The sequence below is a fragment of the Passer montanus genome, unplaced genomic scaffold (genome assembly GCF_014805655.1).
Source record: "Passer montanus isolate IOZ18808 unplaced genomic scaffold, ASM1480565v1 scaffold61, whole genome shotgun sequence".
Taxonomy (NCBI): domain Eukaryota; kingdom Metazoa; phylum Chordata; class Aves; order Passeriformes; family Passeridae; genus Passer; species Passer montanus.
In genome coordinates, this window is record NW_024371149.1 from 1,271,645 (window position 1) to 1,286,461 (window position 14,817).

Here is a 14,817-nt window from a genome sequence, read left to right on the forward strand (position 1 = left end):
GCGGGCGATGCGATGCCGCAGCCCCGTCTCGGCGCAGGCGGCAGCTTTGTGTAGCCAATATGGCTGCGTGCGCCCGCCGATGAAAGGAGGCGCCTGGAGCTGAGCCCGTCTCCCCGCACCCCCTCCCGGCCGTGTGGCTGCGGCGAGCGGCGGAGAGAAGTTATCCGACTGCCCCGCGGGGGTGCGGGGTGCCGGGAAGCGGCGGCGCTCCCCGCGGCTCCTGCTCCCGGCGGTCTCCTCCCGCGGGCAAGCGAGAGGAGGAGGAGGAGGAGAAGTTGTTTCGCCGCCCGGGGGGGCGGAAAGGAGGCGAGCGGGGCGCCAGACGGAGAAGGAAGAGGAGCAGCAGCCCCTGACGGCGGCTCGCCCCCCGTCTGCTGGAGGAGGAGGAAGAGGAGAAGGCAAAGCAGCCCTCGGCCCAGGTCCTGTCCCGGCTCCACTCCTCCTCTCCGGACGAAGTTTCGCCGGGGGCCGCGGCGGGGGCGCCGGGTGCCGGAGGAGGGCGGCCGGCGGCGCCCGCCCCGGCCCTGCAGCGGCCATGGAGCCCAAGCACAAGGAGCTGCTCGCCCAGTGCCGGCAGAGCCTGGCGCAGGCCATGACCGAGGTGGACAAGGTGGTGGAGCTGCTGGAGGCCGCCGGCGCCCTCGGCCCCCGAGACCTGCGCGACCTGGAGGCGGCGGGCAGCGGGAAGGCCGAGCTGCTCATCGCCCTGCTGCTGGGCAAGGAACGGGACCACTTCCAGGACCTGCGGGTGGCCCTGGAGAAGACGCAGCCCCACCTGCTCTCCATCCTGTACCTGAACGGCGTGGCGGGGACGCCGGCCGCGGCCGAGACGGCCGGTGAGTGGGGCCGGGGGCGCGGGGCGGGAGCAGGAGGAGGGCAGCGGCTGCGGCTGCCCCCGCCCACCCCGCCGGGCAGCGCGGGCCCCTCGGGCCCCCCGCCCGAAGGTGGGGAGGGAGCGGGCGGGGGTCCTCCTTTTCCGGTGGAGAATTAAACTCTCCCGTGTTTGTTCTTGGGCTCTCGATGCTTGTTTGCTGCTTCCGACCCTTTCGCTTTCTGTCCTGGCGGGAGCGCTGGTACTGGTCCCCGAGAGGTGCCGCGGATGCTGCGCCTTGCCCTTTGGAGAGGCCAGCCTAGCCTGGTTCTTGCGGCTGCTGCCGTTCCCCGAAGTCGGCTGTCGTCTGGGGACTCGGGAAAACCGAGCCCGAAGGGGCTGTTCTCCCTTGAGCAGCGGTGCCGGTGTTACACAGCCGCCTCTGGACCGGGCAGAGCCGAAACTCCCCCGTGCAGCCACTCTGCCGGAGCTGGCCGGCGGGCAGGACCAGCAGATGTGCCTTCGAGTAAATAGTGCAACTCTTTTTCTCTGGACAGCCATGTGCTGGTTTGAGGCTGTATTGTCGTAATGCTTCTTGGTGGTTAGAACAGGGAAGAACATTGATTACAACAGGTTAGAACATTGATTTAACTGCAAACCCAGACGAGAAGATCTTGGGTGTAAAACACCTACTTAAGTAAGTTGGGCTTTGATCCACAGGTCTTTCCCTATTCTCCTCCCTCCAAAACAAGTCACACTCTGCTTTCATGTGTACAAACCAAAGCTTTAAAATTACAGTTGGTTTGTACAGTACATAAGGCCTTGCAAGTGCAGCTTTGTTTCTAAAAGAAAAATTGGAGTAAATAGTAATTCTGTGTTGTAGAGATGTGTAGGTATTCTTATCCAGCATGACCAAGTTGACTGATTCAGAAATGTGGGGTCTCTCTCTGCTGTTGTTACTGAATTCAGGATTTACAGTGTCACTACCTATTTGCATAAGGAAATGCTTTGGAAGGGCTTCCTGACTCTTACAAATGATACAATTTCTTTAAGAAAATAAAGCCATTTAAGAGCTGCTTCTGTCTGGAAAATAGTCCCTGCATGTGTGGTTGTACTGTGTACTCTGCCCTTACTTGAATGATGCTGTGAATGGTAAGAGTTCTGTAAATGCGAATACTTGGAGGTCTTAGGTTTTGTTTTATTTCAGTGTAGTGTAGTGTATGGCCTTTTCTCATGAATATATGGCAGGACCTCACAAGATGGGGAAGAAATGGACTGAACAATAGACCTCAATACTTGAAACATTATGTGGTCTGACATCAATGGGAGATGAGGGCACTCACTGCCTTCCAGAATGGCACCCAGGTTGTCTTTGTGTGGTTAGAGTAAAGCTCATTCTTGTCTTGTTGAGAAGATGGATTGATGGTACTGTATTACCAGCACTCCCCAGGCTTAAAATCAAAGGTGTAAAATATGAAAAGTAGAAAAAAACTAAAGTATATGTTGGACTAGTAATAGTCTTCATTTTTAAAATGCAAGTTGGAATTGAAAAATGTCTCACAACACTGAGTTCTCGAGGGAAAAGTAGTTTGATTGTCAAAGTGAGCTATAGCTTGTTTGACTGACTGTGTTCAGGAGGCTTAATCTGAGGTGTTTCTCTGATGTGATGAGTTTTGAAATGTTTTTGCTTTCGTTTATCAGTGGTAAGAAAAGCTGACTTTGAGAGTTATGGATTTGTTTTCCTTGTGATAAACATGTTTAAAAATTAGTTCACAGGAGGTTGCTGACAGCGATCTTAATTAATAGTAAATCATTGAAAGGTAGTGGGCCTGAGCCTTAAAATACTGGTGTATATATTCCAGCACCCTCCTGAAGAGGTGTTACGGTAATTAGTCATGAGACTGCTTGGGTGTCCACTGAAAGCCTCTGGTCATTCCTGGTATTTTGCGGGTTTGTCCTGGATGTGTTTCACAAAGAGTTAATGTTTGAGGGTAGCTGTGATAGAAAGGTTCGTGTTGAACACGTAATCAGTTTTATTCCAATATCTCCCTGTAGGAAGTTTGACCAACCCTCTGCTCTTCTTGTGCCATTTGGAAGTTTTGCTCCTTTTCACTGGAGATATTGTAGGTGGATGAGTCAAGTCACTTTTTGTTTTTTGGCAAGAAGTAAAATGTACATGTAGCAGTGAGAAGTGTTGGATTATGTATTTAAAATGCCAAACTGAAACAGTCCATGTCACGTAAAATGCCTTTATTCTTAAAAGTAAAAAATATATATATATCAAACATCCCTTTGATTAGATCTATGGAGTTGAATAAGTTTTTTACATACATTAGTGTATGTAAAAATGATAGCTTACAGTGCTACACATAATTTTATTATTGTTTAGAAGAGGAGGCTAATAAAATGCACATCACCTGAATGCTTATTGGAGATGAAAACTATTTGTAATCAATAATGTCCTGGTGTTTGCTAATTTCTTTTTTCCAGTGTGCTGCTATTGTGAGGGAAGTGAGAAGGTAATTTAGCAACATAATTTTGTTCAAAGTTTCAGAAATCAGCATACACATCACTCACTACAGTAGGATGAGTGTTTCTTCATCCACTTTGATGTGTACAACATGTGCCATTACTTTGTGTTTTCTTCCTTCTCAGTTTAAATATTGCCTCCTTTTGTACTTTAAAGGCGGTGTGTGAACTCTGATGGGAACTCTGGTTGTTATTTATACCAGCAGTTCTTGTGACTGGCTGGACAATGTAGAGCTGACACTTTTATAAGTATTTATCTGTGCCACACAGAGGGAGGTAAACAGCTGGGCAGACTGCTCAAGGGAAATAACTGGGGTCCTGGTAGCTGCTGAAAGATTTTTTCACTCTGTCCCTACTTTACAAAGAGCCTTTTTATCTTTATAGAGTTTCCCCCTGTTCAGTCACCATTTAAGGACTTTTGTCTTCTACGGGGACTTCTAGCTGCTGATTTTAAACCTTAAACTGTATAGTTTCTCCAATAAAATGTATGTTTTTTAAGTTTTCTCAAATTTGAAAGAAAGCATAGTATACCCAACAGTGTTAGTTAAGAGTGCAAAATCAAACAGGAAATTACCTTCTGTAAAGCAGAAGCTAAAACCAAGTGGGATTTTCTGTTTCATTTAATCATGTTTGGAGACTTTAGGTCTTCCTTGAGTAAAACCTTTGATTACGACATTGCACTTCTTCGTAAACATTTGAGAGAAACTGGCTCTGCCTACATGAGAGTCGTTGCTTGGCTGATTTAAAATTTAGTATTTTACACGTGGATGAATTCTTTAAGTAGTCTGCTAAGTTTTTTGTTTATTTACTTGGGGGTAAACTTATAGATCACCATTAAATACTTGATTTGGCAAATTACCTCCATCATGCATCTGGGAAATCCTTATCCTGATGGAAGTACATATACTTTCTAATATGAAAATAAATTATTTCTGAGCATTCAGTTGTCTCTTAGATATCTTGCTTACCAGAAAATATTTCATTCTTAGTATTGCTCTGTGTGAATTTTGTGTCATGTAGAATGTCAGTGACAGTAATGCAGCAGAAGGTACTTCATTGGGAGAAGTGCTATGAAGATGTATTTTCTTTACATGTAATTAAAAGACCAGAAGGGAAATCTGAGGAACCTATGTGGTCTTCAAATTTCTTCAAATAACGTACAGCTTTGTACTTACATTTTTGTGATACTACAAAGATGGGAGAAGGCAGGTTTTGTTCTTGAGCTTGGAATTTGTTTTCAGATGAATACATGGGGCTACAGAGGTGCACTTTTATCTTGAAACTGAGTTGATTGCTGAACTCAAAAGCTTCATTACTGCTCACACAGTTAATAAAATTTTGGCGTCATTGTTTTCTTTTGTATTAGCAGTATTCCTGTATTCCTCCAGCTGCAGTCACTGAGCATATGTTAGGCTTTAAAGGTGTTTTCTTTAACAGTTTCAAGATGAGAATTTAAGTTTTAGAACTCAAAATTGATTGCATATTGAGTAAGATCTTTAAAGGGGCAGAAAAGAAAGAAGATGATTGTAGATTGACCTTGAAAATTTTTCTTCTATTATTTATTAAGACTTATTTTTTCTAATTGTGTTTGATCAGACATAAAGTGTTAATTCCCAGTCAGAAAGTAAATGTAGACATGTTTAAGAGCAGGGAAAAAAGGAGGGCTTATCTCAACTTCCTCTGTCTGCTTTGTATATAAAAAAATGAACCGAGTTGTTTTGGACAATATGGTATTTGAAATCACAAAATTGTAAATATTTCAGTTTTTCAGCATATTTAAAACCAAACACAAAAAGTAAGCTCTGTAAGTATAAATTTAGGAGATAGGCAGCTGGGACCCACTTCTCTGACGGCATCACAGGAGATCCACAGGAAATGCAGTAATTCCTGGGTTGACCTTGAAGAGCTGCAATCATGACTGCTTGGACCTGGTGCTGGGACATCCACATTTTGTTTCTTCATCCTCATCTCTCACAAAGTCTTGACCCATCCCCACAAAGCATTGGCTGGTGACTGGCTAAAGGAGCAGGATTGAGAATTTGTGCTAGTGAGGAGCTGAGAGACTCCGGAGTTAGGGTGTGAGGTGGGGAGGCAGGCTGTGCTCTCCGTGTAGGCACACAGTTTGTGGTGATTGGGGTGGGGCTGAGGCTCATCCCCAGTGGGCACAGCTGTGAGCAGCAGGTGAGCAGCACTGACAGCAATGAGCCAGGGAGTGCCCAGGGGCACTGACCAACCACCAAAGGGAGTAGAGGGCACTCAGGTGCAAAGCATAAGATGAAGAATGTAAAAGGTTCAGCTAAAGAACAAGAAGGGCAGAAGCTTCAAGTCGTCTGAAGTGGTAAGGTGTTAAGATGAAGAATGTAAAAGGTTTAGCTAAAGAACAAGAAGGGGAGAAGCTTCAAGTCGTCTGAAGTGGTAAGGTGTTACTCTGCATGGTGATGTTTAAAGCTTTCTGATACTGCTTGGTAATACTCTGTGTTGTGGTGTCTGGACTGTGGCATGTGCTGTAATACTCCTGTAGGAGCAAGGTGAGAGAAAGGGGAGAAGACACCCTTCTCCAGGAGATGAGAATTAGTTCTGTAAGTGTGCATTCCCAGGGAGAGGGGAGAATTAGGAGAAATTGTAAAAACATGATTTACTGACTCAAGGACTGAACTGACAATTTTGTAATTAAGTACAATTTATACTCCCTTCTGTCACTGAAAATTGAAGAGTGGGAGAAGTAGAGCAGTATGTTTGGGTTTTCCAGACCTGTTATTAGTTCCCAGGGTAGCTATGCAAGCCTTGTTGCAGGATTTCTTAAATCGTGTTGATGAAAAAGCAGGCAGCATTCAGAAGTCACCTTTGGAGGAGTACAGCTCCTCAGCAGCACTGAGTAGTAATTAACCTCGATAAAATACCTGGCAGTTGTTTAGCAGTACCTGTTTTCTGATGATCTCAGATTTTTGGTATCTCGTGGAATTGCCAGGCTGAAGAAATGCAGGGAGATTCTGGCAAGTGTCCGGATGGGTATTCCCAATGAAATGTCTAATAGTAGTAAGTTCATGAAAGTAAGCTCTGAATTCCAAAGAAGGAAATGCATGTTTTAGTAGTTCATAAATCCCAAGGGTGGTAGTTCTCAATTACGTTTTTACTGTACTCTGGGAGGGAGTGGAAGGAAAGCTGCCCACAGTAAAGTCCTGGGGATATTGTTTTCATCGGAGTAAAGGGAATAATAACAATTTTTGTGGTGCATCCAGCTATGAAGTTGATTGGGACACACACAGGACTTGGTGTCTTACAAAATTAGACATGATCACTAAGGAAAGCCAACAGCTTTCTGTAACTTGCTCCTTATTTACTTGTTAAAGCTTAAAAATTGCTTGTTGCAGAGGTTTCAGATCTTTAGCATGTTTTAACTACCATTCTCAGTCTCACTGTTCTCTTGCAGCTGTAGACAGTCCTGGTTTGTCAGATTTTTCGGAACCTTTGTCTAGCTGGTGAGAACCAAGCCACCACTTGACTTTGGGCTTTCCAGTTCTCTCAGTGTTCTCCAATATGAGCTAAGTCCTTTTTTTTCCCCCACTTATTGCTTGCTTTTGCCAGTTTTTGGGTTTTTTTACCTTCATTTCTTTTTCCTTTTTTTTTCCTTAGTTTTCCTAGCTTCTATTAATTGTTACTTTCATTTTTTTTTCTAGCATTAAAATTCTTTATTCAAAACTCCAGTTGTTGGATATCAGTAGGTGTACTTTCATTTCTTTTTCCTTTTTTTTTCCCTTAGTTTTCCTAGCTCCTATTAATTGTTACTTTCATTATTTTTTTCTAGCATTAAAATTCTTTATTCAAAACTCCAGTTGTTGGATATCAGTAGGTGTTGATAAATTGCTTGTAAGGATTCCTTACTCTGTAAAATCCCAGGACAGAGGTGTCTTTCAGAGCTGTTCAGTGCGGTCCTGGTTTTGGCTGGGGTTAAACCGTGATAAACCACCAGCACATAGTGGGTGGTAGTGTGAAGCAATTAGTTCCTGTTGTGGGTTCTTTTCTTAAGAAGAATTGTAAAATGCTGTACATATATTAATGCTAAAACATTTCTTCATGTAAACTGTTCATAGTGTTGATGGAGACAGAAAAACATGTTGTTAGTGGATCTAACTTTTTGTGAGAAGAGCTGTAGTCATGTAGGTGAGACATCTAGGCTGTTGAGCTATATTGAGTAGTTCATGGTGAAACATTATTTGTCACCTTCAAGATGCAAGTCGTTGGCTTTTTTGTGAACAGTGGTAATTTAGAGCTGAATCATTCTGATGGAGGAGCTGGCAAGTTTGCAGTGGCTGAGCTTTGCTTGAGGCTAGCAGCGCTTTTCTAATGGAAGCAGACAAGAAGGATGCTGTTCTCTGAAGAGACTGGTGTTGTTAGTCTGTCTCAAATGTTGGAGCCTGGCTCTTCCAAATGGGATGTTTTTTAGGAGTTCTCAGTGATACTCTGGTATATTAATTCTTGTCAATGGGAGACAGAATTCCTAAAATATTGAAGGAGGTCCGTAGTGCTATTACTTAGAAACCAGTTCAAAATAGGCAGTGCACAATGTGACGTGCAACATGTGCCTGTCACAGGTTGTGGTGCTGATGGGGCAACATCCACTCCTGTTGTAGCTCACAAATAAGGTTAACTCTGGGAGCTCCTGTTGCCAGCTGTTGTGCAAGAGTCTCATCTCCATGGGACACCCTTTCCAGGCTTCAGAAGCTGGTGATAGCAGGAGTTGATGGCCCTTGAAGTTGATGGAAGTACTTGGCTTCTTGGGGTCAACACTGAACTTATTTCTAGACAGCCTATGATTACTGGGAATACAGAATAACATACTACAACTGGAAAGCTTTTCTTACCCAAACTGGTGTCAGAGGAAGTTAAAGGCAGCCTATTTCATGTATATAACACCACCTTCTTCTTTCTCACAGCTTCCAAAACCTCTAATTTCACAGTTCATGGGCTGAACTGCTCAGCAGTTTGCTTGTTCACAGCATTAATATGTTTGTTCTGGAGAGCTGTTGTTCATATTTTTGAAAATCATAACTTTTTTTCTAGTTGTCTCATGGAGGCATTGTATTTTAAATAGTCTGTAGCCTTTTAAATACCCTGATTAAGATTTGCTGACCTGCAGCTGGAGACAAGAAGCAAGTGAAAATGTAAAGCCATTAAGTGGAGAGTTGAGGGGTTGTTTTTTTGCAAACTTTTTATGTAGTTCATAATTTATTATGTATTGGATGATAAACCAAAAAACTTCTTCCCCACCTCCAAACCCTCAAAGCCAATATTGTTTAAGCTTATTTCAAAATTAGTTTTCATAAAAATGTCCTTTCACTCTAGCTTTTTATTCTACCTGCACAAAATTGCTGATTCACAAACATGTTTATTATTCATGTACTTACCTTCCAGCATGTGAGTAATCCTCATTTATATGTATCAGGTTGGGCATGTGCAAATGTTGGCAGAATCCAGGCCTTGCATACTAAGCTCTCTGGGTTGAACAATGTCATCAGTAAAGTACCTCGTGTACCTCAGAAGGTGAGGCTGATGGTTGTTTGCTGCTCAGTGGTGCTCAAAATGGAGTTTGTGTGGGAAGAGATAGCTGTGGTGTAGGTAGGAAGGTATTTTCCTTGGGGATGGATGTAAAATGTAATGGGAATTGTGAACTCAATTTTGATGTTGGCGCACAAAAATCCCTTTTCAACTCTGCTCTCTTTTTCTGAGACTGGCCAGCTGACAAGTATGGTTTTCTGTAGAAGCATCAGAACTTTTGGGTTGGGGAAATAAAGCTGGTGTAGACAATTACCAATCTGTCTGAATTGTTATATAGGTGTTCATGTTTTTTTTTTTTTTAATAAGCACAGAAGTATATTTATCATCTTTATTGTTTGTTTTTCTTGATTGTGTTTGGTTTTCTTGTGGCTAGCTTTCCTCTGTTGCATGCTTTTGTGGAAAAATCACCGTAGGGGGAATTTTGAGATTGGGTAACCATGTGATCTAGCTCTTTTTGGAGCACTTATATAATCTGAATTTGCCTTCCACAGTTATGATCCTCTTGCAGAAGGAGGGGTTGATTGAGTTGTTGGGAGTTCTTCAACTAGAAAGTGACAGAAGATTGACAGATGTTGTTTTAGTAACCTCTTTCAGGGAATCTTGATATTTAGTTTTAAAGTTCTTAAACACTTCATGCATAATCTTGTGAACACTTGCAGTGATTTTTAAGAAGGTCTAATTCACATTTAGGTCGTGATGGTGTTTTTCAGGTGGCGAGCAAGTGTGTGTGTTTAATGGTGGTGAAATCAGGTTATCTAAAGGTTTTATTTGAGGCTAAATGCATCAGCACAACAAAAATACCCAGTTATTAACTTCAATTCTCAATATTTAAAGTAGTCATGAATTTCCAGTCTGGTTTTTCTTTTCTGAACACTTTGAGAGTGAGCGATGTTATTTGAGAGCTTGCTTAAGCTTTAATTGAATGTAGGATGTGTTTTTACTCTTTTAGTTTAAAGGCCATTTGACTTAAGTAGGTGTGGTTAAAAAGAACATAAAATGCTAAGGTCTTAAAGAAAAACAAAACGGAAAACTCCCCAACAAACAAAAAGTCATAACAGTAGGTTTTCCTTTGTAATTGTTTAACTGGTTTGTTTTTGTCATCAGTTGTTCCATCATGTGCTTCTGATGTAGGGCTGGACTCTGAACAAACTCTGTATGTATGCTGAATTTTATAGTACTGAAAGCACAAAAAGCAGCACTAAATCCTCTCAAGAAAACAAAATAGGTATTCTCAAGAGGGCCTTCACTTTCAATTCTATTATTTTCACCTTGAGGTATTGGTATTGTTCCCCTTCTTTTAATGAAAGGCATACTGAAAATCTGACTTCTTCAATCCCATTTCTGCTTTCTGTGGCAATCAATCTTAGGGTGCTCAGGCTGCCTATTTTCCCCTCTGTATTTAGATATGCTGCCACAGCTTTCCTTTGCTGCTTTGACAGTGCACGAGCAATCCTTGCTTTTTTGATGGGGAAATTCAAAGTTTTGAGGCTTCTAGTTACCTTTAGGGCATATTGGGAAAGGACACTTTCTGTAAGATGCGTTGACTACTTTGGTTAAGGGTCTGATTAGTTTGCCTCAAGGGGTTAACCTTGCCTCCCTCGCTGCTGAATAACCCAAGGCTGACTTAGGTATAGACTGCAGACATGAACTTTGAGAGACATACAGCAAGATATTTTTTCTAAACTGTTGGCCTTGAAAGTGTGTGGGCTAGCACTTGAAAGTATGCTATATTTCAGATATATTCATTTGTTATCCTGGTTCATGAACCTTTCCTATTTTGCTGGCACCTTTGAGCTCCTGAAATACTTTCAGGAGTATTTCAGGGTCTGCACTGCTGCAAGTGTCAGAGCAGTGTTTTGGCTGAGCAGAATGTTCCTTGATAACATGAAGCAGTAGTTTCAGATCTTAAGGTCGGAGATACTTTCTGCCTCAGAATTTTAGGACTTGGTAGGATGTCAAGAGCATGGGTATTAATATGAAAATCAGTAAAAACATACAAGAAAAACTTGTCTGTCAAGGCTGGTGGCAGTCCTGTTCTGTACAACCATGTTTGGCTGAAACCTGTGTGTAGTGTGTGCTGGACTGGAAGAAAAGAGAGTAAATGCTGAGCTGTTTTTCTGTCCCTGGCTGAGTTGATCTTCAGTGATATGCTGTGCATACATGACTTGCATAAAATTTCATTTGTCAGGGAGTACCTCATTATATTGTCTAGAATGTCAAATCTCAATTTAATTTTACAGCCAACTATAGCAAATTTATTCAGTGCTGCAAAGTGCCAGGTTGTTAGTGTGGTTTTGATACTGAGCTTGTTTTTTGGGGCTCGTGATTTCCTCTATCCCAGTGATAAGCAGAAGGTAAAGGCAGTCTGGTGGAACTGGAAGTATTGCAGTGGCTATTGCCTGGCTGCAGTAATGAGCATTTTGTTGCACTGTGCTCTCTTGTGAGGAATTTCAGGGCGCTACACTGCGCGTTGCTCAGCATCTCTGGGAAGTTCTTTTTCTCCTTCTGCAACTCTGCATTGCAACAATACAGTGTGGAGTTCATTTGTTTTGCCCTGTATCTGTTTAGCTTTCTCATGGGCACATGAGCCAAATCCTTTCTGAGTGCTGTAGTAGCTGATGGAGGAAATCCACATAAAAAGTTCTGTGACTTCATCTTGTCAATTGCATTGTATATGTACATTTGTGCATGGAAATTTTTAATACCTGCTTCTTTATAAATGAGAAGTACTTTAAAAAAAATATATGCATTGAAAGTAGATCAGATTTTTAAAGACTAGCTTTCCCCTATCAAAATATTTTGACTTGTTCCTACAGTGTACCCCTGAATTAAGGCTTTGCTGAAGTATGGTTGCATATATTTTTGTTACAGTGTAAGATGCAAATGCACAGCAATAGCTAAAACCATTTTATTTCACGTTGTGGTGAAATAATAGCTTTTGAGACATAATAAATGTTCAGAATAATTCCCTGGTCATATGACAGTAAGAGGAGGTGAATTTGGATCACTGAGGCTGTAGGATTTCTGACCTTATGGATTAGATCATGAGACCTTGGCCTTGATTTAATTCTAAGTAGTGCCTGATGTAGATAGTATCTGCATTTTATGTGATCTGTTTCAGAAAATAACCAAAAGTGTGCTTCATTTGCTTGATTTCAACAGAACATTGTTAGCTTATGGAGTGGAATCTCATTTGGCTAGCTGATCTCTGTTCTCCATTTTCTGCTGTCCTCATGTGTTTTTCTGTTCACATGTGGTGTGCTGTGAAGACAGGCTTCTCAGCTTTCCCACTGGCTACTCACTGTCTGTTCATGATGGTTGTGGTAGAGGACCTGTTATCTCTGTCACCTGTATGCTTTGTGGAAGATAAACGTATAAGAAAGAGCCTAATAGAACAAATTACTCTGTATGACCTTGAGAGGGATCCTTATGTCAAGCACAGCTTCTTCAGTGAGACTCAAAAGTTATAATTACGTAAAACACAAATTTCTGATGTTCATGTTACAAACTTATTTTGGTTAGAAAAGTTGTTCTGAACATTGATAAATAAAGCTAATACATGGTGTGGCATGTTGGAAAGGGGAAAAAAATTGTCCGGGTCTGATGATTGGATTGCAGGGTACACCAGGGGCTAGGCATTTCCTGAAAGGTTTTTTGAAAGTCCTTGAAGAAATAAAATTTCTCTTGAGTTCTCTTTTTTTAGAGTACAGAAGTGAATTGTGGAAGTTAGTCTTTCTGCTCCAACAGTTTTTTTGTGTTGTGTGGGTGTTTTAATAAGTGCATCTTAAATATATAGATCTGCAGCATGCTGTATGTAAAATTTGGGTTTGCCAAAGTGTTTATTCCTATCACGGATCTTGCTGAACTTAAAGGGTTTTTTTCCTTCTTTTTTTAAAACACTTCAAAGAAAATGCTTTGTGGTGCTTTTTTTCTCTTAATTTTATATCAGCCTCGAGAAATTGACAGACTTCTTTCTAAACAGGAATTACCTGAAGGCTAGTTTTCAGTAAGCATAGACTAGTTATCATAATGAAAGCAATGAAATATATATAATTCTTCCTGTAATTTTTTTCAGATCAAGATTAGGATTTAAATAAAGTAACATGGAGTCTTAGTTTCATTCTTGTAGTGTGTACAGATATAGTGTGTATCTGCATTTTTGTCTAGAAGTGGCATCATGGGGAAATTATGCCATTGAGTCTTCCAAACAGGTCTAGGTCTGTGTTCATTTAAGAGTGAACCTGCTAATGCTTAAGCTAAAAATGCTTATTTCCTCTCAATATAAAAACCAATTTCATCTTGAAGTAATGTTCTTTAAAAATGGCACTTCAGAGAGCAGCTTTCTTTGCCAGCTGCCTTGTGATAGTTTTTTTTTTTTCTTAGCTATTTTCTGGATATCTAAGGTCAACATCCAGCATTTCTGATGGTAATTGCTCTGTGTTAGTTTTCCAGTGCAAAAGTAAACAGTGAACATCATGGAGACAAGTGTAAGAATGTTGTTCATGGAATGATCATCTCTGGAGGATTTCTCTGCTGTCTAGAAGAGGGAAGGGATGTGTATTGAGAGCAGGATGTAAATAATGCATTGTTAATGAAGTATGAGGCAACTGATAGAAAGAACTGCTATCATGATGAAAGTCAGGTGGAGTTCTCTAAGAGGGAAAAAATACATAGTGGGAAATTATATGTGCTTGCTTAAGCCCTGAATTTGTTGGCAGACCTAAGTGACCTTTGATGGGCTCAGGCTGGGGTGGGATTTAAGTGTTTTCAACTTGCCTTGCACATCAGGTGTTCTGTGAGCTCAGGGTCAGAAGGGAGCGCACCAGCCAGCCCGGGCTCAGGGTCTGTCAGCTTGGTGGCATGGGTGGAGTGATGATGATCTTTCTAGGGATTCAGGGCTGAGATGTGGAGAAGGTGGCTGAGAGAAGTGAGAGAAAGCTTCTGAACTTCCTCTGCCATGGTGGCTGTGAGCTTTTCCTGGGTGCTTGGTTACAAAGTCAGTTAAATAGCTGAGATTGTCCTCACTAAAGGTTGGAGTTTGCACAAAGAATTCCTTGCCACACATAATAAATGTTTAAAACAGCTTTTTACTCACTGCTACTGTTGTAGTTGCCTCTAGTGAAGTACATCTGGTTTTGGCATATCATTTTGAACATGCAGGTCAGGATATTTGTTGTCTAGGTCTTCGGCATGGTCAGGTACTCAGTGATCCATAATTAAAAATGTGCATGAATACGCTTAATTCTTCTGTTCTTAAATTTGTCACTTTGTGACCCTAGAGTTAAGAGTTTGAGTCTGAATGTTTTACCATTACATCAGTCTATTTTGTGCTTCCTTTCTCAATTCCTGTGTAAAACTCTTAAAGAAGGCCCTTTGCAGTGCATGGGAGGTGTAGCTGATTTGCCCTGCTTGGATGGGATAATTGTGGTAAAATGGTTAATGCAAATTTCATCTTTGCTGCTGCTTTCAGATAAGCAAATGGTTGATCTGTTATGGTGGATGTGAATTCTCTGCATTATGTGAAGATAATTTTTTTTTTTTTGCTATGCTTTAATGCTATGCTTTAATGCTACTTGCACATCTTAAATGCAAACTTAACATTTAAAATGTGCAATCTTAGTACTGTGTTCAGACACTAAGCAGAAACTGTTTGTAGGTTTGTGGTTAGTGGAAAATGCCAAACTACATGTTTTACCTACCTTGCTATTGGATCTTCCTCTTCAATACTCTTGCTATAAGAAACTATAGAACGGTAGTTGAGTTCTCGTTGCTGTACCATGTTTAGAGGTAGGGTTACAAAATTCATGTGTAGTTGATTCTTAGATGATTGTTAGATGGATCATGATATTATTCTCTCTTATTTCAAAATTGACAGAAATTGTGACTTTCTGTGAATGCATGGGTTTAGTGACATTAATGAG

At 41.5% G+C, this 14,817-nt stretch overlaps 1 protein-coding gene across 3 annotated transcripts in view; it reads left to right on the forward strand.

Moving 5' to 3' along the window:
* Positions 1-6: 6 nt before the first annotated feature.
* The window catches only part of DLG5 (discs large MAGUK scaffold protein 5), a 97,664-nt gene continuing 82,853 nt past the window's right edge, over positions 7-14,817 (forward strand). For all 3 annotated transcript variants that reach the window (XM_039727367.1, XM_039727369.1, XM_039727368.1), the window contains exon 1: positions 7-836. In XM_039727367.1, the coding sequence (XP_039583301.1) occupies positions 536-836 (301 nt within the window). In that variant the 5' untranslated portion in view covers positions 7-535. The remainder of the gene's footprint in view (positions 837-14,817) is intronic.